Raw genomic sequence first — 22,219 nt, forward strand, 5'->3', positions numbered from 1 at the left:
TAGACATGAACGAAAAAAGGAGTGTCACTTATTTTACCCAAAAACATTTAACAGCAGATAAATAACCATATGCACAAGTGGACTCTTGATAAAAACATGGATTGTTGGATTAAAAACTAATATTATTGATAAAAATTCCTTTAACCTATTCAAAGATCAAAAACATTTGTCATGACTCAGGAGACATTTTAATGGTTTCCTTATTGTTCTTGTTAACTGTCCTAAAAAATATATAGCTCTGTTAAAAAGTAAAGAATGCTTCCTGGTGACCTCCGTCATGACTTATAAACAACCAGGTTAGCAAACACAGCTCTAACCTTAAAGTTCAACATAAACACTTTTAGATCAGGAGCTGTTTGCAGAGGATCTACCTGATAAATGAAGTGTCAATAACACTACTGACTATAAAGAGTTGTTGTTCACATTTTTCAGAAACCAGGAAGCCTCTCATAATTTGTAATGTACTGTGAATATGTGCATTTTAATCATGTACCAGGTAACATAGCTTGTGAAAATGTGTTTTATTGGTACCATATATCAACTGTCAATGGCAGACACAAGGCAAAATATATTTTTGTACAAAAACGACAAACAAAGGTGCTCTGAAAACAAAGAGCATACCTGCTTAATAGCAGATTTGAGAAATGAAGCTGAAACCACACCGTATTTCACAAGTGAAGTATTCAAGAAAAATTATTTTCTTATCTGTATGCCTTAGAATGGTTGCATTTAACCATTTTTATAAATCAGTTGAAGCCTTACAGTGGAGTGCCCTCTGGTGTTTTTAAAACCCAGTACACAGTCCCTTCAAACAGGCAGCCTGGAATTATTGATCTGGATCATGTTTAAATTAACCAAAGTTTATTAAGAACTCTTATGGAGTCATCCAAGGATTTATATATCATCTTAGGTTAATGAAAAAAAAAAACATAAGTAAAATAATGTACAGAGGCAACATCAAATACACAGCAACATGTATCATCTCGATATATAATGCAATGGCAAAGACTTTAAAAAAATAAATACATTGTACATTGACTTAAAAACTATAATCTACCTTTCTCAGGTGAAAGATAAATGTACCTTTAATGCTTCTAGAAACAATCTGAAATGAAAGGTTCAGCTTTACTTTTGACATATGAAGGGTTGAAGGTTCACAGGGGTCCTAGAGAAGAGTTAATAGAATTACACTTATACAGAACTTGGCTACAATCTTAAATATACAATCACAAATACACAAACAAAATTATGAAAAAACAAAATCATTATATAAATGTGTCAATTATAAGGATCTTGCTCCTTGGTCTGTAGCATCGGGTAAAGAAAACAATAACTGGCATACTAATTTGACGTTAGATGCTAGATTTTTCAAGCAAACTATTCCATGTGAATGTCAGGTATTGAGCTTGATCTGTTCTTTTCAATTGGCTAAAAATATCCAGGAAACAAAATGTTCATAGCTTCGGTCTCAGGACAAAATGTGCCACCAACAGTGTTGGATTTAGATCCTGCAAACAATGAGACTTTTACAGCTGTAATAGCTAATGTCTGACACATGCAGTTCTCAGACATTCATCATGTAATCTCATTTTCAAAGACGATTAAAAAACAGAAACAGAAAGACAGAGAGGTGTAAAGCTTATCTACTTACAATGATGTTGATAACAGTAACAATACAAAATTTGTTATTTTACATTGAGATTGACCGCATTTTCCAGTTAAAGATTAGAATTATTTTAGTTTTAATAAGAACAAAATCCATCAATCATTTTTAAAAAATAGATCCAAAATACAGTGACAAGAGTGCAAAGGATATTTAGAGTTTTCTGTTTGCTTGCTTATTTTATTATTTTTTTTTTAAAAAAGAACAAGAAACTAAAAATAATGCAAAAAAAAAAAAAAAAATCTAACATTTCTTTTGAGTCTGGTGTAATGGTCAGGCAAGCTCTCAGTGACCATCTCGGGCACGACCAAACTCAAGAACCTCGATGCTTTACACTTTATTACATTTTACTTAAAGGACTTTACGTAGTGGTTCTCAACTCCGGTCCTCAAGCTCCGGAACTGTACAGGTTTTTGTTCCAACCAGGTCCTACAAAACAAATAATTGAGTTTTTAAAAATGGAGCGTTGGGTTTGAATCTGAGGTGCACACAATGGTCATATCAGTAAACGGTTAGATAAAAAGTGATGCTTTCCTGTCAAGTGAGCACAACAGAAACGGCCATGCGTGTCCAAGCACAGCACGCACAGAGAGACCCGAGGTTGGAACAATAACCCACAGCCTGATCACTAAGCCTGAACGAGACACAGAAACGGATGGTGTTGGGAAACGACTCTTAAAGAAACAAAAGAATCAACAAAACGGAATGTCTGATGGCGACAGAGGAGGAGGAGGGCCAATTTCATGTGTGACCAATTGAGGACTCGTCAAGGCAGAAACCTAGGACCGGATCGTGTGAGCAAGTGAGCGAGGTGTCCTCCAGCCTTTCGCTAGCCCCTAACACTTCTACTGTGATGACTGTGAGGTGGGGTTGTCGTTTTTGCTCTCCTGGCTGGAGGGAGCTTTGCTGTTCCAGGGGCTGTTGGTGCCCAGGGCGGGGGAACTGTTGAAACTGTCCTCGTCGTCGATGCCATTGGCCGCATCAAACTGTGTGTTCTCCAGCCGCGTGATGAGCCGCTCATCCTCGTCCCCGAACTCCCCTCCCATCAGAGTGGGCTCTCCCACCACCATCACATCCTGCAGGGGACAGGAAGGGGCGCAAACGTTATCCCCGCAACCCGGGGGTGTTCCGTAGGGGGACGCGGTGGCTTTCTACACCACATCGCAACTGCAGAAGGCACTGAGGAACTACACCTCCACTATCCTGCCCACTACAAGCCCAAATCAGCACGGGAACTTAAACCAGCAGAGTTGTATGAGAAAAGGCTACGTTCACCATGCTGAACACTAAAAAGCTCTGCCATGGTGGGCATCCCGGATCCTTGAGTGCTGCACGGGTTCATTCCACCTCGGGTCTCTAGTGTTGGCTGCGTCTCTGGAGCTCAAAACACCCAACAGACTGACAAAAAGCACAAAACACCCACAGACCTGCGGCCCTAAAGGACCAGGGACTGCCCAGCATTGGATCATGTCCACTTGTCTCTACGTTGGGTCTGTCTTCCTAATATTATCCATAACTTGAATAGAAGCATTGGTTCACCCTCCTCCCGCTACCCATCTCCCAAAGCTCAAAATGGGCATTAAAATGAGATGCTTACAGGTACCTGGCTGGAGAGGGCAAAACTGTTGGCTGGACTTTTCTTTTTACTGTTGCTGTTGTTGTTGGCTCCTCCAGAACTCATCGTGCTGCCACCAGACATTTTCCGTTTCCTTCGCTTGCTGGGGGCTTGTCTTGGCGGCTCGGCTGGAGAAAGAGCAAGTGGAGATATCTGAGACTCATGTGGGACACTGCCGGATCTTTCACTCTATTAGAAGAAAGTTGCCCGATCATCACCTGGTGGGGCCACCATCCTCTGCCATTTCTGAAACAGACAGGTTTTGAGGCAGTCTCGTGGGCTGAGACTGTACGTCTTGTGCCTGGACATCAGCTCCTGCATGGGCTCCAGGATTACACAAAGCTGTGGGAGAGGAAAAAAACTGTTAAGAGATGTTGTTGTAATTCACATCCATCGTTCTGTAGACTGATGGAAATGAACTTACTCGGAGGTAGTTCAGCGTAGAATTTGATAAGCCACATCTTGTGATGTTTTTTGATAGCTGGTCAAGCATTTGGGGGTCTTGGGCCTGTTGGGGAAAGAATTTATGTTTATCAGCATAAATTATAGTACAGACATAATTTTTCCTAAAATGTCTTGAACATTATAAAGTAAAACAACAACAAAACAGCTGCAATTATCTACTAAACAAAATTCTAAAAATTCTAAATTAATGGCAAAAGTACCATTAAAAGTTTGAGATCAGTAGAATTTTTAAATGTTTTGGAAATAAGTCTCTTATGCTCATCCAGGCTACAAGATCAAAGATTACGCAAAAACAGTAATATGGTAAAATATAACTGCAGCTGTGTTAATATAATGTCAAAATCTAATTTAATATATTTTAAAATGTAACTTATTCACGTGATGGGACAGCTGAATTTTTAGCAGCCATTACTCCAGTCTTCAGCGTCACATGCTCCATCAGAAATTATTCTAATATGCCGATTTGGTGCCCATGAAATGTTATCATCAATGTTTGTGCTGCCTAACATTTTTGGAAACCTTACTAAGATTTTTTCAGGGTTTCTTGATGCATTAAAAGTCCAAAAGAACTGCATTTATTTGAAATGGAAGTATTTTGCAGCATTATGAATGTTTTTCCTGCTACTTTTGATCAATTGAATGTGTCCAAGTCCATGCTAAATAAAAACAGTCATTTCTTTTCAAAACAACAAATACTTCCTCACTCTAAACTTTTAGTAATGATTTGAATAGATGCTGTAGCAGCAAAAAAACAGTATGATTGAATATCCCAAACTCACATGCATTGCCAGGATGCTCCTCGGCACGACCTCTCTGTGCTGTCTGATGCTGAAGTGCCATGTCTTAATACGCATCATGTCATCAAACATAAACTCGAGGTACAGTCTGCCCTCCACACACACCTGAGGAGATGACAGGACTTCTCAGTTATGTCAAACGGTAATAGTGGAGATGGCCTGCTATAAACTTGACTTACTTTTAATTTCTTATTTCTTATTTAATGGAAGCACTCTGAATTCCACATGAGATCACAACAAGGGTTAACCTATGCCTTCTCTGACACCACGTTCACTTTGAAAAGGAAATGAACGGGCAACACATAAATGCAATTTTTAGGATTTGTTTCTGACAATAAACTGCAAGAAGTGAGTTGTGTAACTGTGGTCATACCAAGGAATATGCTTAGTTAATGTTTTAAAACTGTATCAAACACAGAGAAAAATGATACCTGTGTGAACATGGGTTTGCCGTTCTGTGTAACCATGGTGCACTGATCACAGTCCAGGGACACAAAGTTATTGTGGAAAGACTCCTTGGGATGTTTCAGCACATAGAAGAGTTCAGTGGCCCCACCTTCAAAAATACTCCTGAAGTACCGAGGGATCAACGTTCTCCCAATAGCTTGAAACATGATAAAATGTTGAATTCAGTTACGGGGAATACCAAAATATAAATGCATTTCCTTATGTATCAGTCTAAATTTGATTATTCAAATCAAATTCAAATGCAAACATTAAAACCACTGAAGTGACTTTACAAAACAGAACATTACTATATCGTTTGGGCCCATCTTCAAGACAGAAAGTGATCGTCAGCATTGCATCATCTTCGAAAAACTCTGTCGTGAACGCATCCCACCACAAATTGTCACAGTCCTGCTGAGAAAAGCAAAAAAACACTAATCATCTACTACAATCTTAATTAAAAGAAACTTAAACTTAAATTAGCTACAAACAACATGTACGTTGCAAGTTTTTGCATGATTTGCATGCATGCAAACAAACTACTGTTATCCTACAGGATATCTGACACTCCCTATTAAAATGTGTGTACCATGAATGCTAATGAATGTGAAAGTTTTTTGTTTTTTTTACCTCCGTCCAATTCTGTAGTCTTTTGTTGAGCTCAAATATTCTGTAGTCTGTTTGATTTCCAAACGGTGTGTGCCTCCTGTAACATGACAGTTTTGGGTCAATCTATTATCTATTTTTTTCCAATAAATTAATACTTTTATTCAGCAAGACTGATAGGAAAGGTTTCTTCAGCAGCAAATCAGAAGAATGATCTCTGAAGGATCATGTGACAGTTAAGACTGGAGTAAATAAATTACATTTTCAAATATATTAAAATAGAAACTGTTATTTTAAATTGTAATAACAGTACACAGTAATTGGTGAGCATAAGTAAATGCTTCCAGGAAAAAAAATATATATTATTGACCTACAAACTTTTGAACAGTAGTGTGTATAGTCATTTAAATAATATATTAAGAAAAATTATACTTTTCTCAAGAAAATAATCAAATAACATAAACAGTATTTTCCATGGCAGAGCAGAGTCTTGAAAAGGCCTGTGAGAGTTTAAAACATGAGCTTTTTTGATTTAGTACATCCACTATGTATTTACACCCCGCTGTCTGTCTCCTGAAAATGTAATAGACAAAGATGTTAATTGCCAAATAAGTACTTACCCTATTCCAGGCTCCATGTAAGACGGCGGATACATCGGCGTAGGGACTGAAAGATAAGGGCAATTATGAAGAATTTCAAATAAGCAACTTTCATATTACATATCTAGCATATTATCAGTTTACTTTAGACAGATGTTAGCTAGATGTCAAGAAACTGTTACTTTAAAACTATAAAATGGTCACACACACACATAGTGTTCTGCACCATGTAAAACAATAATCACAACATAAGTCTCACCCCACATCTCTATCCAGCATTGCGCCTGGGTGAAACGGAGGGAAGGCACTACCGTTGGGGGGCTCCTTTGGGGAGTACAGCTTGAAGGACTTGGACGAACAGCCTAGAACAGGAAACAGAAATATAATGAGAAAGAGAACACCATTCAGACAGTACATTTATATCTACAATATACAGACATTCAAAGAATATATACAGACAGGCCAAAAAAAAAAAAAAACACACATCCAGAACAATTCTGATGCATCATATGACTTCATCATAACTTTATCATAATTTTTAAGAAGACTTGATTTGTGTTCACTGTGAAGCCTTGCAGTTAGCTTAGTGAAATGCATGCTGATCTGAGACTGAAGGAAATGAAGGAATTTACTTTAAATACTTAATTATCTTAATAAATTAGTGATACATTTTTTAAAGATAGATAATCCGCCCACACGCTGGTCAGCAAACACCATTATGTGATCATGTGACATTGTGATTATTTCCCTCTAGCTTACATTCCCTGGGGAGTCGTGGCCTATTGGTTAGAGTGTCCAAAGGTCACGGATTCAAGTCTCGGTACTGTCAGGGATTGTAGGTTTGGGGGAGTGAATGTACAGCACTCTCTTCCACCTTCAGCACCACGACTGAGGCCAGACCCTTGAGCAAGGCACTAAAACCCCAACTGCTCCCGAAGCGCTGCAGCAAAAATGGATGTGTGTGTTCACAGTGTGTGTGTGCACTTGGATGGGTTAAATGCAGAGGACTCCATACCTGGCTACACGTCATGTCACTAACTACCTCATACTGTAATAAAGGATTCATATAACTCCAGTTAGTGCTTTGTAATTCATGTTAACTGAAACAGCAAGCTCAAAGCAACAACCACAAAACATGCCGAACAGAGACTAATCTAATGAAATGCAAAATTCAGTCAATAATTATAATGCAACATTATCCATAAAGTGTACTTTATGATTTTTGCACATTTGTGTCACTATATATATATATATATAAAGGCTATACGATGGAAATAAAAAGGAAATAAAGGATCACCCCATAACTTTTGATTAAGGAATTTCCATGATTGTGCTCATGATTTCTTATGTTATGGATATTTGATTAAATAATTTGAATTTAGCATAACAATAAACATTTATATTTACTATAGAAATATCCATGACTTTTCACAATATTACACTGCGCTGATACTTCCAAGTTTTGCATGGGAGTCTTCCAAAATCTGCCACTTTGCTAGTCGGATGCACCATCCTGTCAATATTGAGGCTCTGTGAGTTTTAATAATCCGCATAATATAAACTAAGACATTCATGTTCAACTTCTCAATTTACATATAAAGAAGTAATAGAAATAATGCCTTTATTAATTCTTAGCCATGTCGTTAGGAATTACACTATTTAAGCTAAAGCTTACACCAAATTTACCACAATTATAAAAATGCCCATTTTAATCCAAAATTTATTATTTAAAGCCATTAAAAACAGATATATCAAATGACTGTATTTAATGCCCTTTTCACACAGATTAATACTAACTTTATCCTCCTCTCTCTGTTGTTGGTGAACATTTGTGCTAAGCTACTATTAAAGTGTTGTCTCACTACTTAACACAATTCAAAATAAAGTGCATTGAACTTTTATTAAAACAAACAGCACTTAATTAAAAACACATATTGCTGATTTATCTTTAGCAACTGATTTGTAGCAAATCTTGCTATTCGTCTACTGTAACGACAAACTTGATATCCTAGCTTAGCCAGGCCTGGCTCGGAACACAGACGAGGCCCTGCACAGGTTCGCCGATTATATCTACAACGTTAAAAGCATCAACATGGAGACGCAATTCAACACCTTTATTTTCACGCGTCCCCGCTTTAAAACGAAATGCTGCTATGAAGTAATGTTGCACTGAAGCACAAGCGCACCTGCAGGAATCCAAGATGGAATTCGACGCGCTCTCTTCCCGGTGCTCCCGGTTTATAATCCCGGTCTGTCGGTCGCTGTCGTTAAAGCGAGGTGAGCTGAAACACCAGCCCCGTCAAACCATGGTGGTGTGCAAAAAGCAGCTTCAGCGCTGTTAGTTGTAGACTTTGTTAAACGGGAACTGGACTCAAGGGGGTAACGAGGAAAAGTGCCCGTGCGACCCTTTGTTCCTGTTCATAAACAATGGTACAGGCCTTCTTTCTCTCTTATCCGTGAAACCCCCGTCAACACTCTCTGCTCTGCTGGAGCATCAACCCCTCGCGCGCTCTCCTCCAGTCAAGACCACCCTTCCCCCAGCCCTCATCCTGCATTCAGGACACTTCATGTCGAAAGCTTATACTGTATGTATGTCAAAGGAAAACACTTTCGAGTTGACTACAGGAAATGAATGAATGAATAAATAAATAACACACGACTTAATTGAGCGCAGAGAGGATGTTGTTTACACCACATACACATCTTTTGAAAACCCTGTTGGCGAGAAGATCTCTAAAACCATTTATATAGCTTTTAGCACTTAAGCTGATAACTTTGATTAATAATAATAGCAAAATGCATTACAAAAACATCAGAATATGTGCAAGTTAAATATATTATATATTTGTTTATAAAATATATAGTAAAAAAAAATACTAAAAACATCAGAATGCAGCTGTTTCTCAGCATTTGAAATATTTGATATATTTCTAAAATATACAAGAAACATGCATACATTATTTGTTATATACATGATATACAATTATTTAATATATATATATATATATATATATATATATATATATATATATATATATTTTTTTTTTTTTTTTTTTTTTTTAATAAACATTTAAATGTGTCCTTTATATACACTGATGTTCAAAGTTTGGGATCAGTAACAGTTTAAAAGAAGCCGCTTCTGTTCATCAAGGCTGCATTTATTTGACCAAAAATACAGAAAACTGTAATATTGTAAAATATTATTACTATTTAAAATACCGGTCTAATATACTTTAAAAATTTTCATCAGCCATTACTCCAATCTTTAGTGTCACATGATCCTTCAGAAATCATGATTTATTATCAATGCTGGAAACAGTTGTGGTGCTTAATATAATTTTTTTCAAACTGATACTTTTTTTCAGGATTATTTGATGAATACCTTTAAAAAGAACATATTTTATTTAAAATACAAATCTTTTCTTACAATGTAAGTCTTTATTATCACTTTTTACACATCCTTACTGAATAAAACATTCATTTCTCAAATAAAATACTTTTACATTGTTACTATATTAAAAGAGTTCCATTTTGAATAAATGCTGTTCTTTTTAATGTGTTATACATCAAAAATATATTTTCAGTAAAATAGAACCTAATTTTCAGAATTGATAATGTTTATCTGATTTGCTACAATATAATAACCAAAAATCTGACTGTGAGATCACTACAGGCTTCATGTTCTGCTGCTTTAGTAAAATACTGTAAAACTAAAGAATAACCAGTTCATGCTGTATTGAGGGACAGTGGAAATACCCATAAGCCCTTGTGTGCTTGAATAATTATGTATGCCCAGACAAGGAATTGGAGACTTACAGAATGTGTAGAAAACTTGCATTTAGAATTAATAGATGGTTAAGATTTTGTGTGTGTGTGTGTGTGTGTGTGTGTGTGTGTGTGTGTGTGTGTGTGTGTCTTAAAGGCACCTGATTAGTGAGAGCTAAGATCTATAAGACATTAGACTTTAAGTTGATTTTATTTATTTAAGAGTTATATGGAAAATAAGCTAAGATGACTGACTCAGTTTGATCATAACTTGCAATCAACAAATGCCAATGCTATATAGCAGAGTGATGGTGTTGCTTATAGCAAAAGATCTGGGCTGGAAATGGTCTAAAGGCTGCTGGCTCAGCCGTGGAGATCCAGTTCCAAACTCTAATCAAACATTCAAAATTACAGACAGGTGTTCGAGGAGTTATGGAAATAAACTCTGCGGTGAGGCATATCCAAAAACCGCATTAAGCACTTTTTCCGCAAAGGAACTGGTCCTGTAATTTGTCTGTATTTTTTGGCAATGTCACGAAAACCAAATCCACTATTGTGTCTTCACAGGCAATAAATAAATACTCAAATAAATATGCAAATTCTGTCATGCTGAACTCTTGCCTTTTGATATCAGTACTTGAATAAATGTCAGCCTGTCTTTCATAAAGAGGTTAAACCCAATTAAATACTGAGAGGACTGTAAGAGAAACTTACAAAAAAGCAATAATAATGAGAGAGATAATTTATTTAAATGTTTTGGTCAATAAATCAATCAAAAAAAAAAGGTCAATATTTGTGTTTTTCCTGTTAATTATATTAAAATTATGTAATCAGGATGAAAAGTGTCATTTTTAATAAATGAAGAATGTTGAGTTCCATTATAACATTTTTCAAAAATATTTTCTTTTATGTTCCACCAAAAAAACAAAGGCATACGGGTTAAGAATGACATGAGGGTGAGTAAATGATGACAAGGTGGACTGTCTCTTTCAGAATGATAGAAGAGCATTCAAGTCAGAGACTTTACTAAACAATCTACAGTAAATTGGCTACTAAACTGGCTGTGGGTCAAATCAGTACATAATGAATTCATAATGAACTGCTGTGGGTCATTTAGGCACGTGTGATGGGTCAGACCCCTCCACTCCCTCAGACAGAACAACATCGCCCCCTGGCGTCGTGAACATGCTTAAACCCCAAATCTTCTGAAGAAAACTGTTTTGTTAATATATTATACATGAGTGTTAATGGAGCCACTGATTATTATATATTTAGCATTTGAAATCAGGATGACAAGTACCTCAACATGCTCTGATAACTGATGAATTTAATAAGCTGCTTGGTTAAATGGCACATCCAGACATGCAGCTAAACGTCCATTGGGGGCCCTTGTTGAATTCATTTATGAGCTTTATGAATGTCTTTCATCTGCAATTGTGAAGCTTTTCTCAGTTTAACTCCTCTGGTTTGGATGAAGGATTGCCTCTGTGGGAAAACTCCATCCTCCACCGACATGACTGACAAAATCTCTCTCCCTGACGAGGCCTCTGCTTGCGTCTGAGTGCTCCAGGGGCTCTTTGTTATGCCACTGCCTCATCTCTCCCAAACACAAGCACAGGAGGAGCCATGCGCCTCACGCTCACCCAGGCTGCTCACAGCTACACGGCTGGCAGAGCGCGATAATGCTCTGGCGACAGACGACATATGTGAGGGCCATACTAACTACTGTGGGGGAATGACTGCAGTGCAATCATATCTAATGTCTGTCCTCCACTCAGACGAATGAGGAGGAGAGGAATCTCATGCGCTGTTCACAAAAGAAGGTCTACACTTTTGAATTTTTCATGAAAACGATGTAATAAATCCCAAGATTCAGATTAAGCATTTATATTACCGCACATGTGAACATTTTGTTTAGGATTCCCACGATCCATGAAAACCTAGAAATTTTAAGGTCTTTCAAAGTTTGACTGGAAATTATTGAAATCGTATACAGTCATTCTCAACTCTTTCTATAGTCAATAGAAATTTGTTTTAGTTTTTTTTCTGAAGTGTCTCTATGTGAGATCTCTATTAAACCTATTAATAAAACTGTTATTCTGTCATCACAGACTGGAAAACTATTAATCTAGTCAGAAATCGTTCTTTGCTTATTTTGTCTTAATTTCTTATCATTATCAATGTTGAAAAGTTGTGCTGCTTCATATTTGTGTGACAACTATTTTAAAAGATTACTGATAATTAAAAAGTTTAAAAGAATAGCATTTATTGGAAATATAAATATTTTGTAACACTCTAAATAATTTAATGGATCCCTTGTTAAATAAAAGTATAAAAACATTTTTTTTTAAATCTTACTGACCCCAGTCATGACTCACTGATACTAGCAAAGGACATCTGCCTCTGTTTTTCCAGATGATGATGTTCTGATGTTCAAACGGTCTCTTCGGCCTTTTCTAAAGCTTATGCTCTACAGGTGATTTCTTTCTTTTCGTCCCAAACTACTCATTACCACCTCAAACTCTTACAAGCATTTGATTGACAGAGATGTACTCTATGCAAAGCTGAGTGAACCCACCGCTGGATTAAAATGACAGACTTTTTTTCTCTTTAAGCCGTTAAATCACTTGGAAACACACGTTGCACTGCTGTGAGAGGAAATAAGATGAGGGCTCTGAAATGCCCACGCTTTACAAATATACAGTGAATATTCTGCCTCCTGCTGCACTACAGTGGCGGCTTAGTGGTTAAAGATGTGGCAAAGCACTTAAGCTCAGGTCACTCTGTGGGGATTGGATCTGTAATAAATATACTATAAGTCACTTTGGATATGAAAGCATCTGATAAATGACTAATGAGTAATTGTGGTTGTTGGTTGACTTTGTTGGCAAACACTCGATGCCATCAAACACCAATGTCAGACTTCAAAAAGCAGTGGGAAGAAATACTTGATGAAAATGCTGAGCAAAATCAATGAGCAGTAAAACATACTGAGTAAAACACATTTGCTGCCATTGGGAAATAATATCATTGGGAATAAATCAGCTCTGGCACTTCAGGTGTTCCCACCTTAAAATACACACTTCAGAGTGAGCGTGGGGTCTGTTCTAATCATACTCAGTGTGTTCCATCAGCAGCCGCAGGGTCATGGAAGTTTATCGAGATCTCGGGGCAGGAGCCACTGAGCTGGAAATCACAGAGTAGTAAACAGCTGATCCTTGTCACTCTACAAGATACAGATGCCTTTGCTTACTTCTCATTTTATTACATTTTACATATTTCACTCGTTTTATTACTGTAGCTCTACAATACATTCTTGCATTTACAATTGCTGATCTATAGAGTGTTGGTATGCAGTGGCTAGAATGTTTTGGGTAGCAGCAAAGCAGGTTACTGGCCTGCTAACCTCGACATCTTTTAAAAATTATTCTGGATTCTAGGGCTGCTGACCAAAGTAGTCTAATGAAAGAATTTCTTAAGGCACATGTATACTTCATTATTACACCAGTCGGTGTTGATAAGTATAAGGGAGCCATTTGATCGTCTATTAAATGATTTGGTAAAAAACACGTTTCAATCAAGAATGAGACATGGAATTCAGAATAGCTTAATAGCTTAGGCCTATTATTGTTTCTGCAATATACAGTGAATATATTAAGAGTAGCATGACTATTTTGAATTCAAGCGCTTCCATGAGTCATTGATTGATTCACTCAAACGATTTGTTCAAATACAATGATTCATTTAGGAAGGAACCATTACTACGGCGTGTTTCTGGCTTCTTTTAGCAAGAATGGTGGGGCGGACAATGTAACTGGAAATATTGTGTGTAAAACTTGTGTGCTGCTTAATATTAACTTCTTATTAACCATTTAATTTTCTAATTAAAACAATATTAACTGTTTACTGAATTAGCTGCCTACATAATAACAAAGTCAAGTTTCAGCCACCATTGACTAAACATTAACAAGTCATGGGCGGGCCTTGGCCAATGCAAGCTGCCATGGATTCCAGACCTTCAGATCAATGGTGCATAACGGCCGCAAAGGGGGCACTTGCAAGCACCCTTCTGAATGCTAAAATGACAAATGGGACCCCCTATATGTTCTCAAGGACTTAACACCGGGCACTACCAAAAGTGCACATGAAGTGCTCCATTTGGGACAGGGCCATAGTACACAAAATTGGAAACACTTCAGGAGTTTCGAAGTCGTCATAGGATTGGTTGAATTATACAGGATATCTGGGAGACGTGTGTTGCGTTCTTTATCATTTCCCCTCACGAAAGTAGAAAGTCGTCATGTTTACAATTGTGACGACGAGCGCTTATCAGAATCAACTTAATGCTGGATCTTCAAAAATATGTGAAATAATTAAAGTTAGAAAATCATAGAATCTTTAAAACACATCCGAGAGTTTTACATAGCGGTCTGTTATTGTGGCAACATTTCCAACCCCTGAAATGTGACGCTGAAACAAAATGAACCATGATAGGTTGTTTGACATGTCCGTCAAACAGCCTCATGGGCGGGCCTTGGCCAGTGCACGCTGTCATGGATTCCAGACCTTCAGCCATCAGTCTGAAAGTCTGGCTATGCGAGACTAGAAAATAACGGGAAAAGTAACAGCACACCTCTCATCATCCAACTGCACAATTTAAAGAATCATTCATATCCATTACACAAACAGTGAGTCACATGCCAAATCCTAATACAAATACAGATACAAATATAAGCAATAGCAATATTTATGCTTATCCTACCAAGCACCACTGATAAATCTTAATTCAGTCCATAAAATCATGTTTACTTTTTGTTCAGACAGGGGATTGATTCTTGTTCTGGTGAAGTTGTGCAACTGCCAGTTCTCATCTAATATTCCCTCACCACAGGTGACACGTGACATAACGAGTTGTAACATCCCCATCTTACACTGACAAGTTGAGGGGAGCTGATTTTCTGCACAGGAAGCCATTTTGTTCTAGCTCTGTGTAATGAGACAGATCCGTGAGCCACGGGCTGGAAAGGGAGGAGATGTTGCACACGCGCACACAAATGCACACTAAATGCGCAGACATTGCCAATCCAGTAGAGAGACAGTGAATCAGTGCAGCTTCTCCCAACGTGACAGGCACACCCTAACCCTTTCATTGTTGTCCAACTTGAAACAGGCTTGCTTTGTGACCCAGGTTGCTATTTTAGCTTTGCTTAAAGTAATTTCCTTCTAATCAAGGGGCCATGTGACTTTCTGCATGAGGTAACAGGACACATGCTGATATCGAGTGCCTGTGGGTGAAAGGCAGAGAGTCCGGTGGCAGAGAGCAGCTGGATGGAGCTTAGTAAAATTGAAAAATGTTGTTATCTAGCTCAAACAAAGCTATAAAAGAGGGCATTAAAAGTGTGCAATCCGTGCTCAGTGATAGATCCACGAATCCAGACAGGAAGATCACGGCGGCCCACTGTACGTGCAGCCCACATGAGCAGAGGAATGTAAACAAACCAGACTTCAAACGAAACCTGTGTCAAGAGGAGGGGCGTGCGCTGTAAGCACAGATTGCATCGTGTTTCTGACAGAGGTGAACATCACCAGCTGTTTTTTACTGTGCTCTTCTGCCTTTTATGAAACAGCACTGTGGGATCCCACACTAAAGCATGAAAGAGCCGTCTCTCATGCTCCGAGCCTGTTTCAGTCTCACCCAGTCTCCTTCTTTCTTCTCTTCGCCCTCTTTCCCGCCTCCCTCCTCACAAAAAAAGGAAAGCAATCAGACAGGACACATGTCTGTGGAAATTTCCATGACTACGCTTGTAAAAATGTACCCTTGTGACTTGATTTTAAACAAACGCAACGTGCCAAATTTTGGCTTGTTTATCAGTAGGGTTGCCAGAGAGGCTTTTGTGGCTGGCTCTTGCACTGAGATAAAAATCTGACTTGAGAACGTCTTAAGAAACTGCTTGCCTTGTGTTTATAGCACCAAAACAATCCCCACACACTGGTTCAAACTTGTCTTGATGCCATTCACCTTGTTTTTAATCTTTATCGCAGTGAGGGAAAGGACAGACGTTACGTGCCTTGTAATAGTGATTGGCTTTCCACGATGCCACAGATCTTAAGAACAAGAAGTCTGGTACTTGGAAACTCTTATAGACTGAACATATGGACTCGATTAAAAAACGTAGTTAAGTGATCCAAGGACTATAACTTGTGGGAGAAAAAGACTGGGTCAGAAACAAGAGTGCCTTGTGTCAAGTGGTGTAAATTTGTCCTCTCTGTGTAGGTGATGGTGCACGCTGGGTTTCACAGCAAAGTCAACATATGTTACATCACTGCGATTCTGACCACACTCAAACAAGCCATGCTCATTCATTATAGGGCCAACAGGTAACATTCAGACACTATGATTTCCAAAAGTTACAAATGGCAAAAGAACAGGGAAAGCAGCTGTATATTATCACTCCGTAACTCTTGACGGGTTTACACAAGGTATACCGTATGGCCAAACATGTCATGCTGCCATTGATTGAGTTTCCCTATGAGGATACTTGCTGTTAGATCACCAACATGAAGCCATGTGTTTAGGAACATCACTAAGCCATGGATATAGCAGTGCTAAAATATGTAAAATATGGCTATTTTTCTGATTTGTGCATACAGTGATTTATGCTTGTAACTGATTGTGCAATCCTGTATAAATTAGTAAAGACAGATGTTTAAGATGTCTCTATTCAACATCATCTCAAAGCAAGGACAGCTGCCCAAAAAGTTAATGCCTTCGATTTCAAATGCCTTAAGCATGTGAAAAATGTTTACAATGCAGCTGAATGAATTAGTGTCAGAAGTTTTTCCATTACAGAAACAATCTTTATATTATTCCCTGGCATCGGCACAAATGAACAACCAATGACTAATACTGCTTTCAGAAAAAGATTACTGAAAAAAACAAAAACAAACAGAATATGTTTTTCATAACCGTCAGAAGTTAAACTGCCACAGTGTCCTGCTCAATCAAAAGCCTTTACTTGTTTCTCTATGCAAAGCACTTTAAGATGTGAGCGAGAGCTGACGTCATGTGACGAAAGGACAGCACTCCACAAAATTATGCACACAAGTCAGAAAAGCTATTCAACAGCAATGTCAAGGAATTCTCTGATCCGAGATCACAAACAAATGAATGCCATTACATACAGAATTAAAATGAACTTCTAAAACAAATGTCACCATACACGAATGCTGATTTATTTAAAGCTCCTTTCCAGTTCAAATAAACATATGACCTAAGTGGCTCTACATTATTGGAGATGTGAAATCTTCCAGGTATACCGCTCTCCCTTTCATTCCCAAAACCCCATGCAACCCCAAGCAAGCTGTGCATGCAGAAGAGATGGAATTAAAGCTCTTACCTGGGCAAGCACAACCTCCAACAGACATCTTCTCACATGTTTGGCACTGCTCTTAATGAAATGGTGTTGTTCAGTCCACGCACTGTTAGCATGGGCTTCTTCTGAAAAATAGAAACAGGCAGAAAGGGGTGGGGAGTCAGCAGGAGGAGGGCGCAAAAAAATCAAAATGTAGAAACAAGAGCTCAGCGAGAAACAGGAAGTAGGAATTACACTCCTGCTCGACACTGCGCCCAGGTTCATTAATATGCAAATTGCAATACTTGTGGGAGGGAGAAAATATGAGAGTGAGAGAGTGTGTGTGTGTTTGTGTGTGTGACACAGGAGAGGATCAGAGAGGGAGGGAGGGAGATGGAAAGCGAGAGCCAACATTGTCAAAGTGACCTGTGAGGCACATTTTAGAGCACACTGGCCATGTGATGCTGTTCTTTTTTTCTCACCATGTATTGCCTATTTTTGCCTTGTGCTGCTAACAGAGATAAACAGAGGCAGCCAGAGCCCAGAGGCACGGAGTCATTACCGCCTAGTAAAGCTACGACACACTGCATAAACACACACACAAGCACACGTACAGCCTGCCCTCCTGATGCTCCCTGGGGTCTGCTGTACAGCTCACCCCTGCCAGAGTGAGACACACACACTCTATCTGCTGCATGACTGATCTGCCTTTTCCTCATACAGCCGTCCTTCTGCTCTTTCCATGTCCTGTACATTTCCTTAAACCTGCATTGTTGTACATTGTTATGTCTGATTGATAAATTCACAAAAAATGTACAGTAGGGTAGATGCGCACAATATATTGGTACCATATTGGTTATTAGGCATAAAAACATAATTGCTTTTTTTAATATATATAATTGATATTCAATTGTACATGCCTATTTAAAATACCTTTGCTGTCATTTAACAATTATGTTAATATTTGTATAATATTGTATGTTTAATATTTAATATACGTGTACCAATATACGTGTACTACGTGTACACATATTTTATAGTGAATATTTACATAAATATTATTAGCAAATTATAAATAAGTAGTATTAGTATAGTAAATATTAATTAAAAAGACACTAATTTAATAACCCTTAATGAATTCATAAAATTTTTATACTGTATATATTTTAATATTGTGATGCCTAAATTCACTTGTAGAATTGAAATGATTGATTCTAGTTTGTTTTCTTTTTTCATTTATTTAGAGTAAAAAAATATTGGAATATTAAATTGGAAAATATATAATATTGGAATTTTTCATATCTATAATTTTAATGTCAGTGCCTGTGAGAGTACAATGATTAGATGGTATTTACATGGCAATTTTTCATGGTACAAACAAAAACATGCTTTTGTAATTACAATAACTGTGATTTATTCATAGTGACAAAAATTGTAATGTTAATGGAAGTTAAACTGTTAATCATATTCGTATACCATTCTATTTACATACTGCTTTTACTTCTGCTCTTAGGAATAGTATGTTATATACACACACACACACACACACACACACACACACACATATATAGTGTAAATATACTAATTGTGATTAATTCGTACTGACAACATCTACCAGGGAACATCCAGATACAGTAAGTACCTTGGTTTTTCCCATTACATGTGTCTTTTTCAGTAAGTATAATAACTGTGATTTATTCATAATGACAAAATAATGGTACTGTTAAAATATTCATACAGAATGCCATTTACTTCTAAGAATATTATGGTCAAAATCTTTTTTCATTGAGTATAGTAACTGTGATTTATTTGTAATGATTTTGTTACCAAATTCATATAGCAAGATGTCTAAATAAATGGAACATCAAAGTACTTCAAAGAATACCATGGTATTTCCATGGAATCTGTCCAAAAACATACAAATACCCTGTTCTATAAATGGTGCAACTGCTATTTATTTGAACAGACAAGAAAATGGTTCCAAACATACCTGGAGCACTGGGACATTGGAGAAACAGCCCAGAGAGAGTGCTAAGGTGTCTAATTTCTTCCAGAACCTGTATCTAAAACTGTCTGAGCACATCAGATTCACATCTGTCTTTGTCTAAGTGCACATTCACATCTTCAGCCCTCCCTTTTTTAAAGACTCACTGGCTTTCCCATAGTCTGAAAGGACAGAGGTCTCTGTCCACATGGCACCCGCTCCGTGTCAGTCCCGCGATCAATCCGACACCTCCCTCGCTCTGCCCCGCTCTCCCTTCTCAAAGCCTCTCCCTCCAGTGGGCTGTGCTTCTAACTACCAAATCTCACACACCACTGGTCCTTTACGTCCCATGTCAAAGCCGCCTGACAACTCCAGAGAGGGGGGAGTGCGAGAGCACTCAGCAACCTCTTGATTTCACAGTCTCTCATCTGGCGTATCTAGGGATCAAGGCACTGCTTTCATCGCACCGCTGTTATTACATGTCACCTGTCACTCAAAATCAATATGGTGACAGAGAGACAACACTCTCCATCCCACATGCGCACAAACAACCAGCCAGTTCAGATGTAAAATCAGTCCCTGCGATTACTTACTCCTAAAATGCCTTTAATGAACTCTGATTTACTTTCCTTAGCTGAGTGGAGCTGCAGGCCAAAACACAGTGAGCGAAGAACAAAGAGAGAGAAAAAAACAAGAAGGGTTTTTTTGCGCTGCTGTAGGAAATGGCTTTTTGTTTTCAGAACCACAGATTGGCTTTGATGCCCTGAGCCTTGGGAGATGCACTTCACCAGACTGCACAATCAGGTCCTGCTCTCCCTCTCTCCCTCTCCTTCGTCCTCAGTCACACGCGCTCACAATCCAACTCGCAGCTCTGCTGAAAACAAAGATGATTCCTCCTGCCTTTCCTCTGACACCACCATTGTCGAAGCTTAGATGTTTACCTGGGTGCGCTGACACTCACTTACCTTCGCTCGCAGTCACGGTGGTGTTCCAGGTGCTGCCACGCTGTCGAGAAACAGAGAGGAAGCATCTACAATCAACTCTTTATCCAATTAAGTGCATGAAAACAACACAAAATGCAGCCAGTTTATTATACTAAAATGGCCTTAGTTCAATAAAAACTAATCTAATCAAGTTCCATATTGTTTGCCTCAACACATTTTACCTTTTCAGGGTCTGTGCTGTTTGTGGTAGTCGAAGCTCGACGTATTGATGATCTGGAGCTGGGTCAATTAGCCCTAAAAAGCATGGACAGAGAGAGAGAGAGAGAGAGCGAGAGAGAGAGAACATAGAGGAGAGCAAAAAGGAGGAGGCGGGAGAGAGCATACGGATCCACTGGAATAAATATGACGCAGAGCCAGAGCAACTTCTCCAGCCCGCTGTACCCAGCGAGGGCACTGTCACCATGGCAACGGCAGAGCAGTGATCGCTCGCCGGGGCACACAAGGCACGGCATTATTCTGTCTTTCACTCGCTCGCTGGAAATACACTGTTCCACTCAGACGGCGAGCACGTAGGCAGGGGGACGGGCGCCTTGTGTTCAATTAACTCTACTCGTTCTGGGCCCCAGGAGCCCAGCCACCTGTGACCTAAGATGAGGACCAACGCTGCTTAATGTGAAGATTATTTGAGGACATGCTAAATGGGTCACCGATCAGCATTTGGAGACGGATCCTTACAGACTCTATGTTAAACAAAGCAAGGTGTCTGCCTAGTTAAGTTGAACGAATGAAGTTTATGTGGCATTGTTAAATGAGAAAACTTGGGGTGTTTACACGACAACAAAAAGAAGAGAAGTTTTTCCTTTGTGTTTTTGAAAAGATTTCTATTCAGGTGACAACATTGTCAAAACAATCCCTTTTCACATTGATCTATGCAAACAAATAAAAATGCTGCATTATGCATGCCAGGCCGGTAGTTGGCGATGTCACTTTGTAAAGAAACACTGCATACATATCTATAGACTGAACATATAATATGCATACGCATGACCTCATAGTTTCCACAAATTTTTGTACTTTAAATGAAGATGATAAAGGTATTGTTTTCAAAAACCTGAACTTCTTGTTTTCAAAAGTTAGTTTCTCCAGGCCAACAAAACACTGTTTTTGTGTACATGAATGGTCAAAATGCATAAATGCATAATAGTAACTTACACTCCATGGCTAACCTGCTCCGGGGCAGGTTATGTTCTGGGTTAGAGATCTCAAACTGAAGTTGGACCAATCAGATGTGAGAAAAGTGACACATGTCTGACACAAAGTCACTCCCCCAGTTTATCTTGCTCCAAATTAAAGGTCACTAATGCTTTTTTTTTTTTTTAAAAAAGGAAGAAGAAGAAAAAGAAGTCTTTCTTTAAATATAATTTTATGATTCATATAATTATTATGATTCATATTATTATTTATTTATTACACACAAGCAATTTTAGTTTAAGTTATTATAAATAATTTATTTTAAAATTTTAAATAAATATTAATGTATACAGATCATGTAATATACATAAGATGTAGTATCAATAGATTGCACTATTAAAAAAAAATCGGACCTTACATGTTCGAGTCTCTTATAACTATATATTTTCAAATGTATAAACCAACGTAACAAGTTTCTCTTGTCACTGCACTGATAGGGCAAGATTATTTATTTTATTTGTCCTCCTTTATTTTTTATATGACATTTAAATTTGTCATATACTTCAATCTCTTAACCTTTAGCAAACCCTTTAAAAACCCTGGGTCTCTCACAAGAAGTAAATCAAACTTGCTTTGTGTTGCGAGACTTGTGATTGGCTGTTCGCCAGTGATGTCACACATTCATTTCTGCACGTGCTCCACAAACTCAGGAACAAAGCCTGAACTGACAAAGAAATTTGATGATCAGCTTAAAGGGGGGGTGAAATGCTCGTTTTGACTCAATATCCTGT

General features: G+C 38.1%; 1 protein-coding gene across 7 annotated transcripts; it reads right to left on the reverse strand.

Moving 5' to 3' along the window:
* Positions 1-503: 503 nt before the first annotated feature.
* LOC113112625 (LIM domain-binding protein 1-A-like) lies at positions 504-20,588 on the reverse strand. 7 transcript variants are annotated; one of them, XM_026278355.1, is made up of 13 exons: positions 20,459-20,588; positions 20,259-20,298; positions 17,355-17,455; positions 6,452-6,554; positions 6,214-6,259; positions 5,618-5,693; positions 5,296-5,398; positions 4,972-5,144; positions 4,523-4,645; positions 3,703-3,786; positions 3,497-3,620; positions 3,267-3,406; positions 504-2,739 (listed from the first exon to the last, which is right to left on the reverse strand). In XM_026278355.1, the coding sequence occupies exons 4-13, from the start codon at positions 6,456-6,458 to the stop codon at positions 2,509-2,511; spliced, it is 1,107 nt and encodes a 368-aa protein (XP_026134140.1). In that variant the 5' UTR covers positions 6,459-6,554; positions 17,355-17,455; positions 20,259-20,298; positions 20,459-20,588; the 3' UTR covers positions 504-2,508. The 7 variants fall into 7 exon arrangements, with proteins under 7 accessions (XP_026134140.1, XP_026134137.1, XP_026134136.1 ...); XM_026278352.1 differs by having other exon boundaries at positions 3,261-3,406; XM_026278351.1 differs by having other exon boundaries at positions 3,261-3,406; positions 5,296-5,401; positions 20,459-20,587.
* Positions 20,589-22,219: the final 1,631 nt, after the last annotated feature.

This window comes from Carassius auratus, chromosome 13 (genome assembly GCF_003368295.1).
Source record: "Carassius auratus strain Wakin chromosome 13, ASM336829v1, whole genome shotgun sequence".
NCBI classification, from domain to species: Eukaryota; Metazoa; Chordata; class Actinopteri; order Cypriniformes; family Cyprinidae; genus Carassius; species Carassius auratus.

Bases quoted from the DNA above. Each gene is read 5' to 3' on its own strand.
- LOC113112625 (XM_026278351.1), bottom strand. The intron at 3,621-3,702 runs GTAAGTTCATTT...CCTCTCCCACAG, and splicing joins CTACGCTGAACTACCTCCGA to CTTTGTGTAATCCTGGAGCC. The intron at 2,740-3,260 runs GTAAGCATCTCA...TGTCCCCTGCAG, and splicing joins CCCTCTCCAGCCAGGTACCT to GATGTGATGGTGGTGGGAGA.